The sequence below is a fragment of the Mixophyes fleayi genome, chromosome 7, assembly GCF_038048845.1.
Source record: "Mixophyes fleayi isolate aMixFle1 chromosome 7, aMixFle1.hap1, whole genome shotgun sequence".
Lineage (NCBI taxonomy): Eukaryota > Metazoa > Chordata > Amphibia > Anura > Limnodynastidae > Mixophyes > Mixophyes fleayi.
Window position 1 is genome coordinate 16,460,371 of NC_134408.1, and position 27,081 is coordinate 16,487,451.

Below are 27,081 nucleotides of genomic sequence, written 5' to 3' on the forward strand. Positions count from 1 at the left end.
AAACCCACGCAAACACAGGGAGAACATACAAACTCCACACAGATAAGGCCATGGTCAGGAATCGAACTCATGACCCCAGTGCTGTAAGGCAGAAGTGCTAACCACTACGCCACCGTACTTCATTAGAAATGGTGGTACTCCAAGCAGCTTAGGATACTTCTGGACCAAGCTCCTGAATCCTCTAGGTAACCCTACTTGTCCTCGCAGGGGCTTACAAAAACATTTGACGTCTGTAAGCGCGTTGAACTAAGCCCGAGAACATTTCGAGGACACGCCAGGAAGCCCGGCTCGTATTAACCCATCGTCTGCTGGAGTGGGTTAGAGACAGCCCGTATTAAGTGAGGTCCACGGATTGCCAAGGAGAAGAGAGACACTGAGCCGGCTGGGGAGAGACGAGGTGAAGAGAGAGGCAGAGGATGGGGTGGGGTGTTGAAGTCATGTGGAGAGCTGAGATTAGGCCTGCCGCTCTCTGCCTGAAATCCTCTGCGATTAGCACAGGGAGAGCTGAGATGATAGGGCATTAAGAAGGGACACAGCTCATGGACAATGGCCTGTTACAGCTACGCCGGCGAGGAGGGGTCCTAGAGGAAACATTCGAGGGTCTCGAATGAAATGTCCTATCTCAAACCTTCTGGGAAAGAACTGGAGAGATTCGACGGTCTGTCTTTAATCTACTGGTGAGTAGAACTGTTATCCTCGCCCGGCTGCAGGTGTTGGATTAGTGAGTTTATGTAGATTTTATCTATTTCATGGACTTGGTAGTAAAGTTCTTGTGAAACCGCTGAAATTTCCGACAAACCTTGGACTGCAATAGTGAGACCCCGGCAACTCTGCTAATTAATGTGTCTTTAAATGTCCCAGTGTCTGTAGCTATTGAAAAAGCTGCTATTGCAATATTTGACAGTGAATCGTGATAGTTTAGTAAAAGTGAAACCTATATGCAGCCTTTTCTGTTTGGGGATAGATCAATCTCTTCAAGAAATTTAATATTTTAGCAATATAAGAAAAAAACAAGTTGTCCTTTGCAGACCGATGTGAGCGGATGACTCCAATCTTGTCCTCTTGGAGAAGAATGTTGTACTGACAGTAAAGAGGTGGTAGATGGTACAAGGACAAAGTTTGTACTAATAGCCAAATATTCCATTTTAACAGTTAAATGTTTTGCTACTAATTAAAATGGGATAAAAGTTCAGCGACCGCAGGTGCAAACGTCATTGGTGTCCGGCTGGATGTCTTTCACCAGTGATATTAAGAATTATGAAAAATTAAGAATTTAATGGCAAGAACCCCACAGTCAGGAGCCAATGATGTAATACACATGATGGTGTGTAGGGATATTGGCATTACAGAGGGTAAGTTTGCTGATGGCCTTAATTCTGAGACCTAGGTGGTCTAAGGTTGCTCGATAATCCTCAATTTTACCACTGGAAAGTATTAGGTGACAATGTTTTTCTTTTTGCCTAAAATTGCATGAACTTGCCCACTTCAGTCTTCACATAGCGCTGCCTTGAATATTTTGAAGAGGGCCGGATCTGGCTACTAGATTACCTCACTCTGTTGGATGATAGAGATCAATGGATCTGAACAAATATGTCATTAGATTATGTATTTAAGGGAGCAGTAAAGTTAAAGAAGCACTAAATATATAATACTAGTCCCTATATATGAAAGAGCTGCTAGAAAATATTCAGAAAAATATCTGTAAAAGTTTCCATACACTGAAAGAACTTGGCATGTCTGACATTCTGGGTCTGATCCGTGAAGGAACGTAAGTACCGACACGTGACGTGTTTTGCATGAAATTGCTCCGCGCGTGCTCAGGAACAGACTGTGCTCCATTGAACACAATCTTTCACATTGATTGTGATTCATCTTCATACGTGAATGACACTTCCAACAGCCAATGATTTAAAGGGCGGGACAGGAAAGGGGCGTATGCACGTAACAGTTAGGGCGCGTCGAGGTGGAGCGAACGCCCGTCTGCCCGATTCACGCTCTGGGCTTCTCTCAGGTATGTGTTTTTTTAGCCGTTTCACTTGCACCAGCTACAACGCAGGTGTGACAACCAACTGAAAGTGATGACTACACGAAAGCATGCTACAACATGTGTTTGCAAGTAAGAGAAACTATAAAAATGCATTTTATGTACAGTAGGCATTAATAACATCCTGATAAATGTATTTCATATAAAAAATAAATATTAAAAGGTGTTAATTTAGTACTTAATATCTTCTGAGCATACTACCAGTATTCAAATGGAAAAAGTTTCTTCAGATCCACTTGTACCTGAATACGGACGAACTTGTGGACCGTTTCCATCCATTCTAAAAAAAATGCAAGTTGAGGGCCCTTTTGAGCAAAAGGCAAATTGCAGTGTCAGGCAGGAAGTGTGCTGTGCGCAGGGAAATATCTTCCTCTCAGAACTTCGCCTCAGACATCTCCAGCTCTGATAAGCTCCTTAAACTTTTAGGGGCTTATTCATGCAAATGTTTCCTCACCACTGAAGAAATAGCTTAGCATGGAAAGCCATCCATCTCCATCAGACAGCAGTGGCTACATCCGTGGCTCAGCAGTGGCCACAATATGGTGTTGACAGTCTAAGGGGAATATTTACTAAACTGCGGGTTTGAAAAAGTGTATTTGTCTTTCATCGTATTTCCCACACCTATTCCTGTCCTCGACTTTACTTTCCATTATTTCCATAAGCCTAAAATGCAAATTGCATTAGATGGAGGGGTTGTTAGAAATATTCTGAAATACATGATTAATAAATGACATAACAGGAGATAAGACCTTGCATTCTGAGGCATTAGGTTTGCTCCTCTCTTCTTATCCGCTCCACCATGTCTGCATGATGCTTGTGTGTTATATATCTTACCTATTACTTACAGTATTATACTTAATTTCATGCTAATCTTGCATTAATGCTCCTTGGATGTCCTTTGCTATTTTTGGAACTGTTCAGTAATATTACTCTGTACGGTGCTGCAGAATTTTGTTGCTCTGTATAAATGATGTCATTAATAATAATAATAATAATAATAATAATAATAATAATAATAATAATATTAATTTCCACCATGTGGCTATAAGAGTGGAGATTGTTTATTTGTCCGCAAGGGTTTCCCTCATAATGCGTTCCACGTCCAAGAGCGATCCGTTTGGATCATTTTCAGGCATGCTGGTAGAACCGGTTGGCGTATGACCTCTACTTGTCGGCGTTTGACAAAATATGATACGGCCAATCAGGTGCCAGTATTGGCTCGTGAATCAGCCAGTTTAATTACCCGGCTTATTCTGTATATTACATTTATAATGTAAGTCGGAACCTTAGTCTAGACGGTGAACTGAAGTGATTCACTCTTCCTTAGGTTTCACAAGACTTCAGACCGTTCCGGAGATAGTTTATAGGTAGTATATTGATCGTTGCCATATTTCTGAGATAGTCTATCCCACACTGTAAATCAGTGACTTGGGCTCATTAATGAATGATTGTTTCAGCTTACTTTACCTCTCAAATGTATTATAAACAAATCGTCGGTTTCCTCCGGGTGCTCTGGTTTCCTCCCATACTCCCAAAAAATATAAATGATCACATATGATTTATGAGACAGGAATAACTGTCCTTAGATGGATGATGACATTGATGCGTTCACGTTATGTTTTCCATGCTGAGGAAGGCAGCAAATGATTGGATGTGAGCCAGAACAAGTGTCACAATTGCACAACTATGGCCAAATCACATCATGTCCTGTCCTCTCTGGCTCAACCCATCTAAATCCCCCAAAGCTCTTTTAACACGTCTCCGGGCCAATCAGTGTTAGATACATTGATAGGCTGTTAATATCGATTGGGTTTATAACCCTGTAATGATTATAGCCCAATCAGGATAATTATGGAATGACACGGTAATGTTTAGGGTAATGGCTAAATATGTTTATTCGGTTCACTCCAAATTCAGTGTATATTCCTTATGGTTAACATAATTGATACAAGCAATACTTCCCATAATCCATGTTTGAGAAGATGTCTCTATAAATGTGTAACCACTGAAAGTAACAACATAACTAGTGTTAATGATATATATATATATATATATATATATATATATATATATATATGCCCCCTAAGAAACATAGGGGGATGATGTATTTATTCTAAGAATCCATATAATTTAATCACATTTCATATGTACAGTATATGCACAGAAAATTATACCAGTATTTTTGGGCAATAGAGAACTTAAACACTTGTAAAACAGATTAGCATAATAGCACAACTCTTTCAGAGATGTCATGATGGGGATGGCTGGTGCTAAGAATGAAGATGGTTTAAAACAGCAGTGGAATATGTTGAAAATGTAAATTTTTGGAGTTAAGTCTGTTACTGATTAAATAACATCTAGCTTTCCCCAGATGCCAGATTTTGAGAATTAGTACAAAAGTGTAGTTCTTCCATTTCTGTGTTTTATTTCTTATTTTTTTTATTTAAAGAAACTGTTTTGCATTTGTCAATTTGTTATCAACATTTTCAGCCAATAATCATTGTGACTTTTTCTCATATTAATCCCATTAAATAATGTTCTGTCTTTGTGTTCTTAAAGAATTTATGTGGCAGATAGGCTTGGTATTTAGAACGCTAAATTTATGAAGGGAATTTGAGACACCTCACCTGTCAAAGTCCCATGTGTATATGTGTGTTTTTTTTTCCCCTTTAGTCATTGTATGGGGGCACTTACAAAATTTTACTCTGGGGTCAGGAAGTAATTGAAGAGTTTCAGTGGCAGGACTTGGTGATTAATAGTGAATCTGAGCTATATTTTGTTGGGATTTTAGTAATTTTTAGGCAGACCAGGTGGTTTTGTTATGATTGACTCTTTTGCACCCACATATCATGCATGCCCAGGTGGATCTTGGCCGAACAAAAGCCTTTAAAGGGCCACTAAACTATCTAGTGCTCATAAGTTTATCTGCTGTTTTTCAGCTATAGAGGAGCATGAATAACAATATTTGCAAATAATCTTATTATCAATTTATGAATATAAATTAAACACTAGTCTTTAAAGGACCACTAAATCCCAACATTTTATTTTTAAGATATAAACCATATTGACATAGCTCCCAAATGTCCCAATTGCAGTAGGGCAGTCCCAGTTCATGGACCCTGGAAGGGGCGGGGCTAGCAGGGAAGTTGGTGAGGTTTCGCTGAAAAAATGGGCATGGTTGGGCGAGTTAAAGCCATTTGTGTGAAATGGGAGAGTGTCTTGCACAGATCAGGGCTGGGGTTTATTTTGTCTCAATTTTGCCTAAATAAATTTTGGGAATTATGTGAACATATCCTGATATTCCCCTGCAACTCTGTTGAAAGGATAAGGCAGTAGTCCACTACAGACAGCTGAAGCTCCTCCCACGTGTTCAGGCCACTATTTATTATGGGATCTGATACAGGTCAAAAAGCTAAGAAGGCAGTCATTTGAGATACCGTGACATCACTGGCACCGCCCCTGTGTGAGAATTAACCAATCCACAAAGAGCATATGTGCAAAGTAACCTTGACTGACTATCAGTCATTCTGTGTCTGCTCAGTTTCAGAACCTCCTCCTTCCTAACAGGAGAACCTACTGCAGAGGAGTGAAAGAGAACGCGGTGGACATTTGTATGAATGGACACTTATCTTATTTTGTGTATATCAGTCATCTCAGTTAATCATAGCCTTTCATATATATTACCATCACATAGGGACAAGAATGGCCTAATCCCAAAACTACCTCACCCAGGTGTCTGTTCCTTATACTCGTCAGATATCGGAGCATTGGGACATTTATCCAGAATTCCATCCTCTAGTCTGACAACCTGTCCGCTAAGAGTTAATTAGAAAGTGTGAAGCATTAGAGAAGAAGTTAACCTGCGACTGATTGGATTTCAGCGTTATTCTGGGAATCTCATCAGCGGGATTGTTGCAGGGGGTGGAGTGCGCGGAGTCTGTGTAACTCATCCCGCAGACTGTCACTCCTCACAGTGTCACCCAGGCCGCTGTGTCTGCAACAGCCAACCTCTCTGGTACAGACTCTGCCTTCCTGGTCATAACAGTCCATGTAATCAGCAGCATTAAGCGGATTAAGGGCTAAAGCTTTTGTCACTTAAAGTTCAGATCAAGTCCAGCTCTGGGTAAAAACAGTTTACTTGTCAGGGCGACGGGGAGCTGACTTGACATCGGCTTCTGGCTGACGAATCACTGCAGTGTCAGGGTTATTACTTAAAGGGACATTGTGCTGAGACATTGCTATATATGTCTATATTTTTTGTATTGTGAACCCTCCTGGTCGGATTAAGGCCTCATGGGGTCCTGTGCAATATATGGGTGTTCCCATCTTCATTTGTAAAAAACAAAACAAGAAACATAACCTGAAAACAGATCTGCGTTGTCTAATGCATGAGATCCACAGCAAAATTTGGGGGGGGGGAGGGTGATACATGTCCTTCTCCAGCCACCTCAATGCCAGACCTCATAGCCACCGCCAATCCTGCCACCACTATGGTTTCACCCCTGAATCTCGGCAAGAGTCCGTCCTTCTTCCTCCTTAGAACCTCCCCTTTCTCTAAATTAAACTTTTCTGCTTTTCTTTAAAACTTCATCCCAGTTTAGGCTTATTTGTCTTTTATTTTTACATTTGGCACTTTTGTACGTGTGAAGCTTTGTTTTACATTGGCCAAAATGCGGCTTGTAATGATATTATCTGGCAAAGTGGAACTGGAAGGTGCAACATGCTATTAAAATTATTGGGTGAGGACAAATCCGGCAGTTTTGAGCTCATAGGCAAACCGAGGGAAGGGGGGGGGGGGGGTGTTCTGAGTGCCTGGAAACCCCCTTCCAAGCCTGGGGCACTGTATAATGGAGGTGGCTGGACCCTGCTCCTGCTTCACACGGCTCTGCTTGAAAAGGGAGAGCTGCATGCACCTAACAGTAGTGCACGCAGCGTTGCCCGTGTATATTATAGGGATACGAAGAGTTGGAGAGCAGCCAAGCACTGTGCAAAATTATAGCTACGCCCCCATGCATGTTGGTCACGCCCACTGGTGGTGTGGTGTGGAAACCCCCCTCTACAAATCCTGCATTTGCCCCTGGAGCTGGTGCAACAATGAAGTCCTTTTAAGGATTGAAGATGGGTGCGCGCCCCTCCGCACAGGAACTAATGCCTCCTTTCGGCTCCCGTTATCTCATTTACAAATGTTTGCCTGGCAAATTGAAATCTTGCTTTTGCCCTCTGCGCAAAACTAGTCTACACCTGCTCCCTACCCGTTCACGTTGCCCAACTTTTCCCGTAGGTTGATGCCAACATGTGCAAACTGCTCCACAAATACTGCCATCTGAATATCTAGGTGTTTATTCTCCTGTTTGCTTCTTTGTAGAGTTCTAGGAGGTATCTTTCTGTTTCTAGTAACTGAGAGAGTGCCTGAAACAAGAAAAATAAACTTTATTTTACAATCAAATTACAAAGGTGCAGGTTAACCTATAGTCTATGGTTTGGGAGAGAGAGTAGATATCTAGGATCAAATCTTTTAGATGTGAATGTATGTTCTTGGAAACTCATATCCTTTGTGCTAAATTAATCTGCCAGGTTTGTTTTAATGCTTCATCTGCTTCAGTTCATATAAGTTCCTTGTCAGTGCGGATGAAAACGTTTCTTATTCAATCGAAGGAGACTGTTATGACAAAGGTCACAGAGTCCGTGGTAAAAGCGCCACAGCCCTAGGACACCGGCAGAGAAAGACTAATTAGTACTCGGCTTATTTCAGGCTCTTAGAGGCAACTCAGAATCTGATGGATTTAGCTGAAGGCAAATTGGAAAAAGAGCAAATTCCAACCACCCAGCCAGCATCTTTTTCCGACATGAAGGTGGTAGAGCATCTAATTCAGACGATGGAGATACTTAATCTCAACAAACACCAGCCTTTGTTGGAGGAACATGGTAGGATGTTCAGTGAAGCCCTGAGTACTTCTATCTCCTTCTTGATTCACTCCAGTGTGAACGATCTTACCACGGATAAGTGGTACCAACCAGAGTGGACATTTTCCCTTACTAAAACATTGACCAAAATGTATCCTTTACATTATGAGCAGACAGGATGCTGGGTTAGTCCTCACAAAGTGGATGCCGTCATTAGGACGTTGGCTAGAAAGTCCACTTTACTTGTCGATCATGTTGCTTCCCCCCCCAGATGCCATATGGAAAGAAGACAAGGCACTAAGCTTAAAAGAGCCATTAAGCTGGCTAATAACTTTACTGCTGAAGCTTTGGATATATTTAAACTGGCAGTGGAATCCATATCTATTTCAGTGGCTGCTAGGTGTTGTGTCTGGCTAAAGCAGTGGCAAGCAGACACCACTTAAAAAAAATTAACCTTTGCCTACTGCTATTGAGGGTGAGATACTTTTTGGAGCCAAGTGTGACAGTACCATGTGTAAAGCTTTGGCACCCAAAAGCTCATTTCTTTCTTTAGACAAAATGATCAGAGAGTTCTCAATCAAACAGGTCAGGTAGGCCAAGTCTTCAGGAGGCCAAACCGTAAAAGCCGACCAAAGCCACCTAAAGATAGTCTTCTTATAAAGCAAACCACGTGGCATCATTTCTGCCCCCAAGAGATATACTGGCAACTGGCATGAACCAATGAGCGCCTTTGAACCCAACAATTTCTGGTAAGGGGCAGATTGAAGTTGTATTTAGGCTCAAGTAACACACAACAAGTGAGCTCTCACGCCAGTCTCCAATGCATACCACCGACAATTTATAATTTGGCCACCACCAAGTACATCTGTAGATCCAAGAACTCCAGAGGTCAGACTTTCTCATTTAAACATTCTGGGAGATCTCAAGGCCAAGTCTATTCTTCCCTTTTCTTGATAAGGAGAGTATTGGGGGAGTTCAGACTAATGTTAGACCTGAAAATTCTAAACAAGTTACTACAAGTCTAGAGTTCCATTATGGAGTCCATAATCCATTAACCATTAACTAACACAAGGTAACTGGGTGGAAAAGGTTGAATAAAACAATGTCTTTAGCCATGTGTCCCAATGCTCCCAAGCCTTAAGAGATACTTCATGTTTTAATTTCTAGGCCACCAATACAAACTCAGGGCTTTGTCCATCAGCCTTGCAACATCCACATTTTCAAAGGTGCTCAGAGTTGTCTCAGACTATCCAAGGATGATGGGAATTAAAATGTTCATCTACGTAGATGACATCCTTATAAAATTATCCTCCAAAGAAGTCCTATTAAAACACCTGCAGATCACATCATCATCATCATCATCATGGTTGTTTTGTAAACTGGAGAAAGAATCAGATATTTTTGGATTAATCCTGGAAACTGTGTTGACAGCAATCTACCTCCACTAAAAATAAAGAACAACGGGGTAAATAAGATGGCTTTAAACCTTTAAAGGTATACAACAACCAGGAAACTCAGTGGAAGCTTCTGTCCACTTTAACTTCAGTACTATGGAGGTTGGCTCAATTTTCCTTCTCTTTTGTGCAAGTATCTATATGTGTGTGTTACAGAGAGAACGAGAGAATGCAACAGAGAGAGAAAAAGAGGGATAGGAAGAGAGACCAATGTAAATATATTTTAGAGAGAATGGGCATTGAGAAGTGTTACAGGTACATTATTGATGAAATGCATTTACTTTTTGATGCACCACAGTTGAAGCCATCTTGACAAGTCTCTGCCAAGGAAGACATTGAAGTGGTGGGGTACGTGGCTGAATTCTGCACACGGGTTGCTGGAAATTCTTGGGAAGAGAAGTTTATCCAAACCAATAAAAGATGAGCTTTCTTAACTTCTTCAAACATATGCACCACACCTTTAGTATTCGGCTACTCCTGTGAATACTTGTGAGGGCTATTCCCTGATTGGCTACTTGGAGTATTTAAGGCAGTGAGGACTGAGCCTCACTGCCGGTTATAGCGTCCTGTTTCAGTACTGCTACCTGCTACCTTGTCCCTGTGTTTGGTGTTTAACCTAAGATTGATTTCCCGTGTATGACCATTGCCTGTTCCTGGCCTCTGAACCTGTGCTTCTGACCCTGATCTATTGCCTGAACCCGGATTCTGATTCTCCGCTAGTGACCCTGATCTTACGCCTGTCCCTGGATCCTGAACCTGTGCCTGTGACCCCTGACCTTGGTTTGTTCTCTGGATACGTTGTCTACTGCTGGCCCCGATTCTGGCCTGGACCCCACGCCGCTGTCTGTCTGAACACTCTATTCCTGGGTTCTCCTTAGCCGATACACATCTCTCAACCCTCTGTTTGTCTGCAGCCAAGTCTGTCCCCACCACTAGGGGCAACAGTGAACACCAGACTTCAGAGCAGACTGGAGGGGTTCCTAACACACTTACATTCTAACGCATAATTGTATTGTACTGATACGATCCATAATAAAAATATTTTGGGAAAAAAAAGGAAAGGTTGTGAAAATAACCCCATGCTATGTCATCCACTTACCCTTGTATAACATTTACTGTACCTATGAATATTGACTCCAGAATCAGTGAGATTGATGGTACTGCAGATGGTTCATGATTCTAAGCCTTAAGGCCACCCTGGCATTTATAAGACTCAGAAACTACTGTCCCATTATTTTTGGTGACCTAAATTCCATCAGGATATCCTCAGCTAAGTGGATTCCTGTGCTCAGAACAAGACTCTTTATGCGTCTTCAAAGTCTTCTTCAGCCCTTGAATTTTGGGGTCCCTCTTCATGAATTCTATATTAGTTTCCAATTCCATAGGATATATTACTTTGCATTGGTTGTAGATATTTTACTAAACTAATTCACTTCATTCCCACTAGCAGTCTCCCTACTGCTGAACCAATAGCTGATTCAGTGATCCAAGTGATCCATCTCCATCGTTTCATGCAAGTGTTTCATCTCCATCGTATCCCTGGTTAAGTGGTTTCTGATTGTGGAGTCCAATTTTCTTCAAAGTTTCAAAGAAGTTTTTGCTCATCACTGGAAATAAGCTCAAATTTATTTTCAGCCTTTGAACTGCAAATGTAACAATATCTAACTTACCTGACTTGGGTTCCCAGGATGCGAACTTGTGGCCACATCTTCATTTCCCAGTTGTGTCATCATTGCTATGTACTGGCATCATATTCAGCACTTCGTGACTGAGCAAGGCAATAGTACTGAGTATTATGTATGTGGACTCCATTGCCTGTTGCTTCTCTGTTGCTGAGTATTGCTCGTCTGACCACACTTTTCTTTCATTCTTTCTCCTATCCTGACCTCGGCTTGTTACCGCAATCATTCTACCTTCTCCAGTTACTGACCGCAGCTAGCCTTTTTGGTATATCTAGATCTAGTTCCTTGTCCTTTGTACAGGACACTGTTCCTGAGTCCAGGTGATATGGTTATTCTACTCGGCATTTCCTAGTCTTCACCAGTATAGTAATTTAAAGGGCAAACCTGAAAGCAATACTTCAAAATGCTTTTTTAGTTAGCTTCAGGATGACTGGACAGAGATCTTACCTACAGCAGAGTTTGCTTGTAAGGATCAACATAGTTCCACTTTCCATAATCCTTTCTTTGCAAATTCCATATCCCGTCCAGCTTTCATTCCTTGTTTTCAAATCACCACTCCTATTCCAGCTGTCATTTACAGTCTTTCAGCCTTACAATGGAACCAAGATGTCTGACGGAGACAACAGGAATCTCATTACAATGTGAGATGTGAGGTTTGCTGTGCAGGAGCAAATGCAGGATTTGTAGAGGGGGGGTTTCCACACCACATCACCAGTGGGCGTGATCAGCATGCATGGGGGCGTGGCTATAATTTTAGACAGTGCTTGGCTGCTCTCCAACTTTTCCTATCCCCATAATATACATGGGCAATGCTGCATGCACTACTGTTAGGTGCACATAGTTCTCCCTTTTCAAGCACAACTGTGTGAAGCTGGAGCAGGGTCCAGCCACCTCAATTATACAGTGCCCCAGGCTTTGAGGGGGGTTTCCAGGCACTAGGAACCCCCCTCAGTTTACCTATGCTGTCCACAGTGAACTTGAAATGAAAGACTTCCTCTTAAAAACTGTATTTCTAGAACGATCCTTAATGAGCAGGTGCCCTATCTATACACATCATAGGACCTTGGCTTTAACAAGTAACAGAGAGCTATTGTGTATCTTACCAGGCACTGAACCAATATATCATCTATACAAACCTTATGACCTTAATTTTAATAAGTGACAAAGTACAAATACAGGCTATGAAAACTAAACTGCTTGTAGTTTCATTTCATATTTCTTTTTTGAACAAGAAAAACGTTAACTCTTTCAATACCGAGTAAGTTACAGCTACCTAGCCACATCTTGCTATGTGAGCCCATGCGTTTCAGCAGAAATCTAGGTGCAGTTGTGCAAATTGAGGCACGTTGCTCTTACACTGTGCCGCGGACGATTCACGCTTTGTAAATGACCCCCCCCCCTGTGTAATTTTACCTGTGCTAAAAATGCTGCATTTGTAAAGAGAAGAAAATAGAACCAAGTGATCATTTTATCCCAGAAACTTTTTAAGCTTCTGTATTAAAAAAACTCTATTGACAGGTGCAGACTGCTGTCCGATGTGCACACATCAAAATGTATGATGGTAATACACTGTAACATGCCAGCCAGCCGGCCCCCGTGGCACAAACAGATGACAAATGGTATCAGTATCACAGTGTGACCTCTATATAATCCAGCGACTGCAGAACTTGCTCAGCCAGCTTGTTAAACAAGGCTTCTTTATCTCAGTAATTAGTAGAAATGTTATTGTCATATGATATGATAGAGCTAGTTTCTAGCAGGGACTTTCGTGTGTCTTGTGGACTGCAAAATGCCTCCACTTTCTGAGCTCTGCCCTGAAAAACATAGCAGAATATTAACAGGAAAGCAGAGATACAAGGGAAATACTCACATAAGATGCATGCAGGTAAAAGATATTCTATCTTGGGGAGGAGGGGTGCATGGATATGTTTTGAGTGTTTGAGGAAGTGGGCACACAGGAGAGATTGACAGGAGAAGAGAGCTCACAGCATCAATGATCCTTGTGGAGAACTGCACTTAGCCTGCACACAATGGACCTGAATCATTAAGGAGAGCAAAGCAAAAAAAAAAAAAAAGGAGTAACTTTACACCTGGGCAAAACCATGTTGCATTGGAGGGGGAGGTAAATTTAAAAAGAGATGGCAGATTTGTTAGTTGGGGTAGGTCATGTCCTAGATCAAGTTTAAATTTCAGTGTAAAAATAAAGCTATGAAGTATTTGTGTGCTACATGAAAAAACTGCCAGTATTTAACTTATGTGAAAATAATAAACTAATTTGCACCCCTTACATTGTAACATGGTTTGTCCCGGAGAACATTCACTCTTTTTTTTGCCTTACTTTCCTTAATGACTCAGGCCAGGCAAGTTTATATATAGTGTACCTTTAATTTATAGTCATGTACATTTGTGTTTCCCTCTCCTTTTGCGGTGTGGAGTTATGTTTTGCATTCCTCTATACCACTGATGTGCAACAGGTGTCCTAGGGCCCCGGTGGCCCCCCCCGAGCCTTCACCTGCGGCCCCCAGGTCCTTCCTGCTTTATTGTCAGATATTTTTGTTATACCTTGTAGCACTTGTTTAAATCTCGCTGATGTGTTCTTACAGATAGGTCATACTGGCCAACTTTATAAATCAGGTAATGTGACGTGAGGTAGGAGGGGGTGTGGTGATGTTGTTGCGGCACCTTAGCTCCGCCCCCACTATAACACGCAGAAAATAACAACATTGAAAAGAAGGGGCGGGGCTTAAAGATGCAATTTTGCTATTAAGCCCCGTCCCCTTTATTCTATGCCGTTATTGTTGGCATTTGATAGTAGGGGTGGGGCTATGGTGACTCGACTATGTCACTACGTCAGCCACTCCCACCACAAGGATCCGGGCAGTTTGCCTACGCTCCCGGACTCCACAAAATTCGGGAGCCTCCCGAAAATTCTGGGAGAGTAGGCAAGTATGAGATAGATGTCTCTTTCTTTGATTAAATGTATTAGCTTATTACTGAGATTAAGGGTAAAGTGTGGCCCTTTTGAAGGTTAGAGGGCCACACAATGTGGCCCCTGAAGTGTATCAGGTTGCCCATCACTGGTCTATACAGCACAGACCGGACCTGAAAAAGCCCTCTCTCCACCTCTTTATCTCTTTACAATCATCTTGTCTGCAAAGCAAAATCTCCTGTGCGCACAGCCCCGCCCAATCACAGTCTATAAAACTATGCGCCCCAGTGGAATCTTGGCACACTTGCGCCAATTAAGTTATCAAAAGCTGCTATCGCGCTGTGGACCCCGGTTCTGAGCTTTGTAATTGACCTCTTTAATATCTGTTAGTAACACTTCCCTGTTCTGCCCGCTGGATGTAATTGCACAGTCCCACTTCCCTGTTCTGTACGCTGGATGTAATTCTCAAAAACTGGCCTTAATATTTTCATATGAATAACTGCACCGTGCTATGTCTCTTGTTCTGGGTGCTCGATGTAATTCTCACGATATGCCTTTATACTTTATGTACGACTACAGCCAGAGCCGGATTTACACCTCATGGGGCCCTAGGCAAGATATCGGTTTTGCCCCCCCCCCCCTTCACACACACATTGGCCCCTCACACACACACATAATACACGCACGCAGTGGCCCCTCACACACACACACACAATACACGCACGCAGTGGCCCCTCACACACACATAATACACGGACACAGTGGCCCCTCACACACACATAATACACGGACGCAGTGGCCCCTCACACACACACACACACATAATACACGGACGCAGTGGCCCCTCATACACACATAATACACGGACGCAGTGGCCCCTCACACACACACACACACACACACAATACACGCACGCAGTGGCCCCTCACACACACATAATACACGGACACAGTGGCCCCTCACACACACATAATACACGGACGCAGTGGCCCCTCACACACACACACACACACACATAATACACGGACACAGTGGCCACTCACACACACACACACACACGTAATACACGGACACAGTGGCCCCTCACACACACACGTAATACACGGACGCAGTGGCCCCTCACACACACACACACACACACACACACATAATACACGGACACAGTGGCCCCTCACACACACACACACACGCAGGGTCATCTTAACAACATTATGGGCCCCCAGGCAAAGCAGTGCACCGGGGCCCCTATATATATGTGTATATATATATATATATATATATATATATATATATATATATATATATATAGAGAGAGAGAGAGATACATATATAGATATATAGAGATAGAGATAGATAGATGTACTTGCTCAGTGACCCTTGAAGGTTTTTTTTGCAGGCTTTTTTTTCAGGATTATTTATTCTAATTAAGAGCCCTGCCTATGGGGCCCCCTTGTCCGTGGGGCCCCCGGGCACCCGCCCATAGTGCCCAATGGAAAAGATGGCCCTGCACACACGTAATACACGGACACAGTGGCCCCTCACACACACACACATAATACACGGACACAGTGGATACACGGACACAGTGGACACACACGCACACTTAATATACTACCCCACCCCTCCCCCAACTTACCTTTTTCCATCTAGTAGCTGTGGAGTCTTCATCCCCTTCACACATGGGACGGCACCTGTCATGTGGTGCACGTCCCATGTGACACACAGCAGGCCACACAGAGGAGGGAGGGAGGGGACCAGCCACCACACTAGCCCCGTGTGGCCCTTCCCTGACTCGCGGCACATGACCCCCCCTCCCCGATTCGCAGCACCCGACCCCCCCCCCTCCCCTGATTCGCGCCCCCCCCCCGCACTAGTCGCGGGGGAGGGGGGCTAGCCGCGAGTCGGGGGAGGGGCCAATTTTATTTTTTAAAAAAATTGCTCCTGTCCCCCCAAGCTGTGCCCCCCGAGAGCCGCTAGGCCCTAGGCAGGTGCCTAGGTTGCCTAGTGGTAAATCCGGCCCTGGCTACAGCCCTACAGTAACATTTACTCCTTACCATGTTCTATGCAGATGGAGCAGACTTTATTGCATTGAATGGTGCTCTATGACTAAGGATTAATTTAAAAAATCTGCGCTATATTGGGACATACGTTTCATTGGTTTTCTGGTTTGTGAATAGCGAGGGATATTTAACTTAAACATGTAAAACATTGCAATACATTCTGCTCCATATGTACAATGTATTATATATGTTCAGTAATCATGGTACGTGGTGATGTAATGACCTCACAGACTGTAGAACTTATGATTGGCTTGGTTGTATCTGTCCATCAAGTCTGTACCGTTATTTACCAGCCTTTAAATCTCTCGTTACGTAAGATTCCAGAGATACAAAACCTGAGCAGTTGGATTAAGCAATTTTGAGGTAACCCGTGGGTGACCCCCAGCAGGGCGCGCGGGTCATTGTACTGCACATAATCACTTTTCAAGAAAAGATTAGTCTGGCTGGTTTTCTGTGTGCTAGGAAGAGATGGTTTAGAGAGGATATACGCAGAGGGTGGGTTCGCACAGGGGCAGACAGGAGGATTAATCCTCCAGCAGTCAAATGGAAACAAAGACAGATCAGCTGCATTGTGTCAGAGTGAGATCCTGACCAAGTAGGTGTATTGCAGTTTGTGTTTGACTCTGAATTCCGGTCATCTGTGTTTATCCTACAGAGCCCGTGGCCTCAGATTGTGGGATTTACAAAGCCAAATAATTGTAATAGAGGGGCGAGATAATTTTGTTATTTATAGGTGTGCCAACTCCAAATGTTCATCATTCTGTATATTGTAGGCTCAAAGGACTTGAACTCCTATCTCTTATGCCAGCATTAAGTGGGGGGTATACGGGGGTATGCCGTACCACCACTTCTCCTATTGCCTTCATTGCAAAACAATGAAATTCCATTTACATACATCAACGTGACATTTTTCTTTCTCCCACTTCTACATTTTCATACCACCATTTCTAAATTTCTACTTTAACCACTGGCCACACAGGTAAGACGCCAAGTTGGACAAGTTCGACGCTAGAATCAAGTAGCCAGATATCTTACGAGGTCTGGAGTCCTGTTACTGCGGTCAGAAGATGACCGCACAAACAGACCAACGGCGGTCATCTGTTGTCACCTTCTGCCCATATTTAGCAACAAGTCCAATAAAGATACCTGTTACGTTTTTATCTTATTATTGACTGATATGGGACCATACATGTTGTGATAGCCGTGTGGCCAGTGATAGTTTCTTAGCACATTCTCCTCTATACGGACCACTTTGTCTGTTTCTGGGGAACTTGGTGTTTGTCTAAGGGCTCATTCCATCTGTTTCTTTGCAGAAGTGGCTGACCAGGTACAAACTGCTCTAAAATTCGTTTTTGTCATTGAACGTGGTGCCTACTGGAATCTGTTGTCCACAAGAGCCGCAGTATAACGTACGCGTCAGTGGAAACTGTCAGAAAAGTGTGCAGGTATGATCTTCTGGTGTTGCAGTCTGATCACTGGTATGAATTGAAAAGGCAGGTACTGGGATCAATGATTCTGATACCTGTAACATTTTCAGAACAGTTTGCTTTTCTCCTGTACAGAGTTGACCAACTTCTGCAAAAATGCTTCTCTAAACGAGCCCATAGACTCCTCTTAACTCTGCCTATAATCAGCTTAGTCAGAGGCAATATTTGGAAATAAATCCAAGGACATATATCCTAATAGACAAGTGCATCCCAGTATATTAGAGGAAGGGTCCAGGAGGATGAGAGAGAAATATATATAGCATCTACAACGCCACCGATCTATGGCCCTACCAGACAAAGGGAGGGCTTGCATTGAAGAGTGTCTTGGAGGAATTGTTGATAATGCTTGTCAGGAACCCCATGTGAGATACATAGCGGATCCTGTAAAGGACTGTTTGGAGAGAAACGTAGGACGCTTCCAAACAGCCACTAGCTGGCAGCAGAGATAATATATCGGATCAATTTATTTTGGTGACAGGTGACCGATGGGACAACCAACGGGAAGAGGAAATATTTTGGAGATAACGGGACATTTATATCCAGGATCACTTATATTAGCAGTTTTTTGTCACTCCAGAAAGGTATCAACTTGGAACACTGCCACTAAATGTAAAGAAAGGACCTGACTGCAGAACACCCCTCGCCAACAAACATCTGAAAACATCTGAAAATTTAGGATTGATCGTATGTAGTCTCTGAGAAACAGCAATTTTAACATCATTCCACAGTCTCGATGGGATTGTGCTTTGGTTGGACCGTCATTTTTATTATTTTTATATTCATGCCACCCCGATGCGTGGCTTTTGCAGTGTGCTTTGGGTCATTGTTCTGTTGAAATCTTAATCTTCTGCCAAATCCCAGGTCTCCTAAAGGAAGCAGCAGGTTTTCCTCCAAGATTTTTCTATATTTTGTTCCACCCTAACTCCTAACCCTAATACCCCTAACACCCCTAACCCCTAAAATAGTACTTACATGACATAAATGACAGGCGGGTCCACCCATCGCCTCTTTATGTGGGTGGTGATTACGTTATTTTCTCCAGTCGGCAACAGAGCGAGTGGTGATATGAAGTAATCTGCATTCCAGTAAGTAGGATTTTTTTGGCAGGTCGGTGTACTATTGAATCAGACTTCTCATGTCGTTGTCTTCTCTGTCGGAGTAGTCAGTAACGTTAATAGGTACTACACCCAAATGAAGACTAGAATGACTGTCATGAATTATAGCTTTGTCAGGGGTGACTACAATAAAATATGAAACATATATGAAACTCATTACTCATCCAGCTATAAAATGTTTTAACATGTTACCCCACTGTGTGAGTCTAATGAAAAGGTTCATTTAAATTTGCTGACATACCACTATATTAAATTATACTGTGGTCACTGAAGTCCTTTTGATTCATATAATAAATCTATACATCAAAGAAATATTGTTCATAATTTATACTTGCATAGATCTCTGTGTGTATTTATGGTCAGTGCAAATAGGCCCATGACTTATGTCAAACTTACATCTTAGCTCATACGGAAACTACATTTATCAGGTATCTTCCTAAGTCATGTACCAAATACTGTTATGTTTCCTATGTATCTGTGCATAAATGGATGACCGATTCATTGAATGTAAAACCATATTTTTATTATATATGGGCAAAAATATATTTAATTCTTAAGAATTCCCTACTAAATTGTGTTTGTAGTGGAAGTAATAAAAGGCTGTAATTGCATTTTACTGTATGTCCTTTTATTATGTATTTTTATATACCTTAAGCATTGTGACATTTTGTCATCTTATAAAACTACATTTAATAGCGTTCTGCATTTGTATTCTTAAGGGATTCAAGCACTAGATAGCTTGGTTATTATAGATGCTACATAACTTCTCACACTATCAGTCACATTACAGTGTTCCCACAGCCAGACATATTACACTGGCCCCACTGCTACCCACATAACACTGATCTCACTTTTAGGCACTCTGCACTTATCCCATTGCTAGATACCTGGCACAGTGCAGGGAGTGGGGGTTAAGCTGGGCCAAAAGGAGATGGATCTTAGCATTTCAGATCAAGTTCTGTTTGGCTGAAGAGACTTATGTTAATAGAAGCGACGGATGCACTTTCTGTGGGGCAGGTTGCCTGGACCTATCAGATAAGAGTGGGCGTTATCTCATTCTGAGCTTGTTGCTTCTGCCGGTTGTTAGGCATCAGCAGCTGCCTAGTAATTCTCCCTCTAATTGTATTACAGTTTATAATGAGCTGGTGGGCTGTGAATGCTGCCTCTGATTTGACCTATTGTTGTGACCTGGATCGTTCTTTGGACCTTACTGTTTTCTTCTGCCCTTGACCACTGGTTGTTATCTGAATCTTCTGTTGCCCTCTTTCTATCCTGACCTCGGCCTTTATAAGGGGTTTTGCTCTGAACTCCTCAGCCTGTATTATACGTAGCCAGCCCTGACCTCAGCTTGCTTATAGACCCCGAAATAGATCTTGGCCTGTCCTGACTTTGGTCTTGTGTATTGGACTGTATCCTGCCGCTCTCGCTATCATCTGTTACCTCCTTCTGTGCCCAGTCCACCCTAACAGCAATATAGTATTTAATTTGTATCTTCTTGCACAAGTTACCTGAGGTCACCTGAGTACTATGGAACAAATTGCGTTCCACGGAAAGGAGGCTGCTGCAGGAGAAGACCTGGTGACAGGGTTCTAGGGGTTTCTCATCTCGTCCAATATTGTACAACATTGTCAGTGATGAACTATGTTTTTTGTCCCCTGCATAGGGCTAGTTTTTTGGTTGACTCTGATTTTTGATTTGACTGGGCGTCTCACTTGCTCCACTTTAGAAACAGTAATATAGAACAATCATGGACCCTGTCAATAAAGCTGTTCTGACATCTATGGGCACATACACATGCACGTTTAAAAACAGCTTCTACGTGCAGTAGACAAAACCTTATACTTTGTCCTCGTTTTTAACAGAGAGATAGAAGTGTGTTCCCAAAGCCTCCTTACAGCAAGTTGTACTATGTACTTAACCAATGCTTCTGTAAAACGCCATTATATTGTACTGATCGCTAACGAGAGCTGCAGACAATTGAGAAATTGCAGACCAACGTGTCAGAAAACCCCCATTTATGTACATTATCTTTTAGAGCAGGGTTGTCCAACCCCCGGCCCGCATGCGGCCCAGCACGCCTGTAAATGTGGCCCAGAAGGAGTTTTGGTTGTGGCAAGGGGGCAGCGCTCTTAATGGAAAAAAAAAATCCTGCAAAGAAAAAGAAAAGAAACTACTTACCTTGCGGACACGCGGTCACGCCAGCTGGTACTCCGGCTCCCTCCCTTGTCTCCTCCTTCGTGCGGCGCTCGCAGTGAATGTCGGGCGTGATGTCATCACGCCCAACATCCATTGCGGAGCGCAGCACAGAGGAGACACCCGCGCGAGAAGAACAATCAGCAGCACAGAATTGGAGAAAAGAAGAGAAGTGGACAGGAGAACAAGCCAATTAAAAGGTAAGTTAAGGGGGATTTTTTTTTATTGTTTCAAGGGACGCTGACAAGTGAATAAAAGTCACCTGGTCCTGGAGCATCATGGACCTTATCTCCCTGCTACATACTTCTACTTGTAATACTAATGGGGCATTATATATTATTCTCTTTGGCCCATTATAAGTTGTTATCCCTTAACTAACATAGTGGTGTAATTATCAAAACAGGTCAAAATTTGGGGTCACAGTGGTGTATATGTCAGGTACCGCAGGCCTGGTCAGGGCACCCTGATATACAATGCCTGGCTTAAATGATATTGCATCGAAACAATACAAAAAGTGATTATAGTATAATAACTAGAGAGGATTTTTTGAACAGGGCGATTGAAAGGTAAGTATAGGGGGATTTGAAAAAAAAGTGATATATATATTACTTTTTTTCTCATATATATATATGTTAACTATGTTTTCTATGGTTTTTTGGATGATCAGCTATCGTTATTGTTAGTGTATCTTATGTGCGGCCCAAACCAACTCATCGTCTGCCAATGTGGCCCAGGGAAGCTAAAAGGTTGGACACCCCTGTTTTAGACTATCAGTGTTAAAGTGCATTACCAGGCTTTTACAAGTTGCAAATATTACCACCCCAGAGGAAACATAAAACAGCACAGTTTTCCATCTGTGTGCAATTTTTAAGTTGGGACTCAAATTTATATAATAGCAGTGATATACTTATATATTTACTTAGTAGTTTTTGTAATCTCATTTGCACTGTGCAAATATTGAGGTCACTGAAAGCACACTTACAATTGGATGCATTGTCAGCAGTACACCTTCATCCTGCTGTGGTCCTTACCTGTCCTCCTGTTGCCTAGCAACACCCAATAAGATTACCTGTCCTCGGAATTATTGCATGATTCCAACAGAGGAGCAGGGTTCTACACAGCTGCCTCAAACTCCGAGCTGACTCTAACTGGCTACACATCAAAGCTTCTGGTTATGCCCTCAACAAACTGGCATAGATTAAAATAGACTTGGATCCTCATTGACCCATTTAGTGCCGAGGGGTGGTAACTGTGCATCTCGGTGTGACTAGAGAAGGGCTTTACTAACATATCACATGATCTCCCCTCCCTTTCACATAGAAGCCCAGCCACTAACTCCTTCCCTACTTGGTCACTGTGCATGTAACCTGGCGCAATTCAGAAGGATGCCGTCTGTGTCTGTCTTCTGTAAAGGAGCCATGATGATCAGCAGGTGAGATGGGGGGGGTGATGGTGTTGTGGAAATGTGGGTCCCTTTAATCCCGCCTGTGTCGTAGGTAAATCAGCAGATGTTGAGGATTTGCAAGCTGAGGCAGAGGTTAGGTTGAAGCAGCCACATCTGTTAAACCAGCTCTGTGTCGGATACAGATTACTGTCCGTTGTGTTGCTTTGTTCCCTCTTATTAATGATTGTCGATACATTGTTTTATGACTGTTTTGCTACTTTGTTACTTTGTCATTACTGTTTTTATATTTGTTGTTGCTGTTGACCAGAAAATTCAATCTCTGTCCAGGAAATAATACAATATAATAATGATAAGATGGGAAAAATGTTAAATTCCACTCTGGTTTACACTTTGCAGTATTGTATAGCTCAACAATTTATAGATACATAGTTGCATGTTTTGCAGGTTCTCTGGACACTTTGCTAATCAGCAGGTTTTTATGTTGCGTAGACTGTTCTAGGTGTACATAGGTCTGCTGACATGATATGATCATGGGAATGACTATGGAAGTGTATTGTATTGTATACTGAAAATTACATCCAAAATGGTACAGTACTGAACAAGAATAGTTCTGTGTAGTTATCAGTAAGTGTATATATACCTTATTATACCAGATACTGATAATGACACCCCTTTTCAAGCGTCCATTTCGGTTGCTGAAAATGGGGTCTGTCTCAGAAACATTGCTGATGCAGTGTGGCTAATCTGCAGGCTGTCCACTGTGTGCTGAAATAACAGCAGGTACGGGATCAGTGTTCTGCTCTGCTCTCAAAGAACCATGGATGAGGCAGTCTTACAGTGACAGTGTATGAACCTAGGAGGAGTGAAGTCATGGCGATTAGTGGCCACGATGTCTGCTCTAAGTGAGTGTGCACTTCAGCGCTGATAACTAAACAGCCCCATAAAGGACAAACATAGACACTGACATTCAACATAGTAAATAGAGCGATACAAATACATTGAGTCTGGTTTAGAGTTGCACGTAAGAGCGTTTATATATGTCTCTCCCTGCCAGCGAAACAAGGGGCGTGGCCACTTTGCTAATGGAGCGTGGTCACAAATGCGATGGGGCGTGGTCATGTCCACAGAGGGCGCCTAGCACTGTAAAGTGCTAGTCTTCTCATTAAATACCTCCCTCTCCCCAAAATGTTCACCTATGGGATAAACATGTCCCTGGGCGGGACACAGCCCTAAAATCGGGACTAACTACAAGACTTATATTTTGCACCTACTTGAACAAAGTGCAAATTTTGGAGAAGATGATAATGATTGACACATCGTGCTCGGGACAGATCTGTACACCAGATATAAGGTGTGCAGACTCAATGTGCACAAACATACACAGGGCTTCTATAAACTTCAAGTAAGGCCCCAAAGTCTAAGATGATATTGAATTAGTATATTAAGAATACAAACCCATAATAGAGTTGGAATCCATAACTGGACAATTTTAAGGAAGACATCCACATTGTCTTCCAAGATAGCCGTGAATAAATACTGAGGACTCCATCCAGCATACAGAGGTCCTGAAGGAGAGTCACCTGCATATAAAAGAGGGATAGATCAGTGGTCAAATTGGAAATTTAGAAATGGTGGTTTAGAAAATGTAAAGGGAATGTAAGTGACTGGATTGTGATAGTGTTACAATGAAGGCAGTAGTAGTGGCAGTATGACATACCACCGTATACACCCCCAGTTCGACTGCTGAAATAAATACTGAGACCTTAGAGGTGGTACTGTGCACATGTCCACATATAATGATTGATATAAATGACAGATAATTACATCCAGCGTGCAGAACAAGAGAGGCATCTCAGTGCAAGGATCAGTATGAAAACAGGGACAACTATCAAAGTCCAAATTTTGCAGGGACTATTACTGGCAAATTAGGACTGCACCTGCAAACCAGAGAAAGGTGGCAGCAGGACAGTAGTTATTAGTAGAGCAAATTGCTGCAGTTATATATTACTCCTCTTTTCTTTCTGTCTGTGTTGTATTTATTACACTTTATGCAGTTAACATTTACTGACTTATAAAGCATTGGAGGTGAGGGGGATGAGGAGGGAGCGCAGCAGGGATAAATGTAGGGGTACATGCGTTTACGTAGCGTGTGTGTTGTAATACAGCTTGTGTAGACACTGTTATGGCTTTAGTAGAATGTGTAGTGTGTGTGGATATAGTAGGTTAATATTTTGTCCTGAGATGATTCTATTCATGTGAGTTTATCACTTGTGTTCATTACTGCTTTCATCTCTCTGTCTCCATCTCTCTCCTCTCCCTCTCTCTTTCCCTCTCTCTCTCTTCTTCACTTGTTCTCTCTCACCATCTCTCCCTCTCTCTCTCCCTCTCTCCCTCTCTCTTAACTCTCTCTCTTCTCTCTCTCTCTCACCTTTACTCCTTCTCTCTCGCTCCCCCCCTCTCTCTCTCTCTCTCTTTTCTCTCTCTCTCCTTCTCCTTCTTTCTCCTTCACTCATCTCTCTCTCCTTCTCTCTCGCTCCCCCCCCCTCTCTCTCTCTCTCTTTTCTCTCTCTCTCCTTCTCCTTCACTCCTCTCTCTCTCTCCTTCTCTCTCTCTCCTTCTCTTTCTCTCTCTCTCTCTCTCTCTCCCTCTCCCTCTCTCCCTGCCTCCCTCTCTCCCTCCCTCCCTCTCTCTTACCTCTCTCTCTCCATCTCTCTCTCCATCTCTCTCTCCTCCCTCTCTTTTCTCTCTCTCCTTCTATCTCTCTCCTTCTCCCTCTCTCTCCTTCACTCCTCTCTCTCCTTCACTCCTCTCTCTCTCCTTCACTCCTCTCTCTCTCCTTCTCTCTCTCCTTCTCTCTCTCTACTTCTCTCTCCTTTCTCCTTCTCTCTTTCTCACCTTCACTCCTTCTCTCTCTTTCTCCCTCCCTCCCTCTTCTCTCTCTTTCCTTCACTCCTTCTCTCTCGCTCTCCCTCTCTCTCTCCTTCACTCCTTCTCTTTTGCTCTCCCTCACTCTCTCTCTCCTTATCTCTCATTCTCTCTCCCTTTCCTTCTCTCTCTTCTCTCTCTCTCTCCCTCTCTCTCTCTCCCTCTCTCTCTCTCTCTCTCTCTCTCTCTCTCTCTCTCTCTCCCTCCCTCTCCTCTCTCTCTCTCTCTGTCTTCTCTCTCTTTCTCCGTCACTCCTTCTCTCTCTCCTTTTCTCTCTCTCTCTCTCTCTCTCTCTCTCTCTCCCCTTCACTCCTTCTCTCTCGCTCTCCTCTCTCTCTCCCTCTGTCTTCTCTCTCTTTCTCTCTGTCACTCCCTCTCTCTCTCCTTTTCTCTCTCTCCCCTTCACTCCTTCTCTCTCTCTCTTTCTCTCCGTCACTCCTTCTCTCCTTCAGTCTCGCTCTCTTTCTTCCCTCTCTCTCTCCTTTTCTCTCTCTCCTCTCTCTCCCCTTCACTCCTTCTCTCTCGCTCTCCCTCTCTCTCTCTCCTCTTCCTCCCTCCCTCTCTCTCTCCCTCTGTCTTCCCTCTCTTTCTCTCCGTCACTCCCTCTCTCTCTCCTTTTCTCTCTCTCTCTCTCTCCCCTTCACTCCTTCTCTCTCGCTCTCCCTCTCTCTTCTCTCTCTCCCTTTCTCTCTCCCTCTCTCTCTCCTTCTCTCTCCCTCTCTTCTCTCTTTCTCTTTTTCTCTCTCGCTCTCTTTCCTTTTCTCTCTCTCTCCTCTCTCTTTCTCCTTCACTCCTTCTCTCTCTCTCTCTCTCTCTCTCTCTCTCTCTCTTTCTCTTCTCTTTCTCTCCTTCACTCCTTCTCCCTCCTCTCTCTCTCCTTCACTCCTTCTCTCTTGATCTCTCTCTCTTCTCTCTCCTTCTCTTCTCCCCCTTGCTCCTGCTCTCTTCTCTCCCTCGCTCCCACTCTCTTCTTGCTCTCTTCTCTCTCTCTCCCATCCTCTCTCTCCTTCTAACCCTCTCTCTCTCTCTCTCTCTGCTGTGTATCAGTGAATACAATGTATATTCTTCTTCAGAAGCTACTTTATTAACTATAAAAGATTTTCATGTCAGGGCAGGAACATCCAGGAATCTACACATTTGCCCTATAGATGTAGTGATGGGAAATACTGATGTACTATAGATCCTAATAATTACTTTCACCTGATATATTAAATTATATATGAAATTATTACTCATTGCTGTATGAGTAACAAATACTCATTAAGGGCTTCATTTAAAGTTGAATCCTATTGCACTCCGAACATGCGTAGAAAGAGACAAACACAAGAACTCTTACATGATAGGGGGTGATTGCAGGTTTTCTCAAGTAGATATGAACTTTTTCCTTAGTGTTTGATACAAATGCATGAACAATGCACCTAATATCAATAATGCTCATAATAATAATAAAAACAAATTTGAGGCGGCACAAGGGTTAGCATTGTTGTCTAGCAGAGCAGGGCTCATGAATTAGTTTCTGACCAGGGCTCTTTCTGTGTGTAGTTTGTATGTTCTCCCCACGTCGCCATGGGTTTTCTCCCACGCTTCATATACATACTGATAATGAATTGGCTTCTGACAAAAATTAGATTGTAAGCTCCAATGGGGCAGGTACTGGTGTGAGCGAATAAATATTCTCTGTACATCCCTGCAGCATATGATTGGCGCTATATAAATAAAGGATAATAAATCTATGATTCTTGTGGCACATGAAATATCGTATTCAAAAGATCTGAATAGAAAAGATCTTTCAGAAAATTGATCATCCAAGATTGATCCTTTTGATGGCTCAGTGGGTAAATTGCACGATAGCAATTGAGCAATCTCTTCTCTATGCTTGATCA

The 27,081-nt window shown here is 42.8% G+C and overlaps 1 protein-coding gene across 2 annotated transcripts in view; it reads left to right on the forward strand.

Annotated features, from left to right (window-relative positions):
- The first annotated feature begins 414 nt into the window (after window positions 1-414).
- The window catches only part of LOC142097378 (syntaxin-binding protein 4-like), a 58,196-nt gene continuing 31,529 nt past the window's right edge, over window positions 415-27,081 (forward strand). The window contains exon 1 of one of the 2 annotated variants that reach the window (XM_075179155.1): window positions 415-677. In XM_075179155.1, the coding sequence (XP_075035256.1) occupies window positions 613-677 (65 nt within the window). In that variant the 5' untranslated portion in view covers window positions 415-612. Of the gene's footprint in view, window positions 678-21,870; window positions 22,301-27,081 lie in introns of those variants that run through there. The other variant, XM_075179154.1, reaches the window with a different exon arrangement.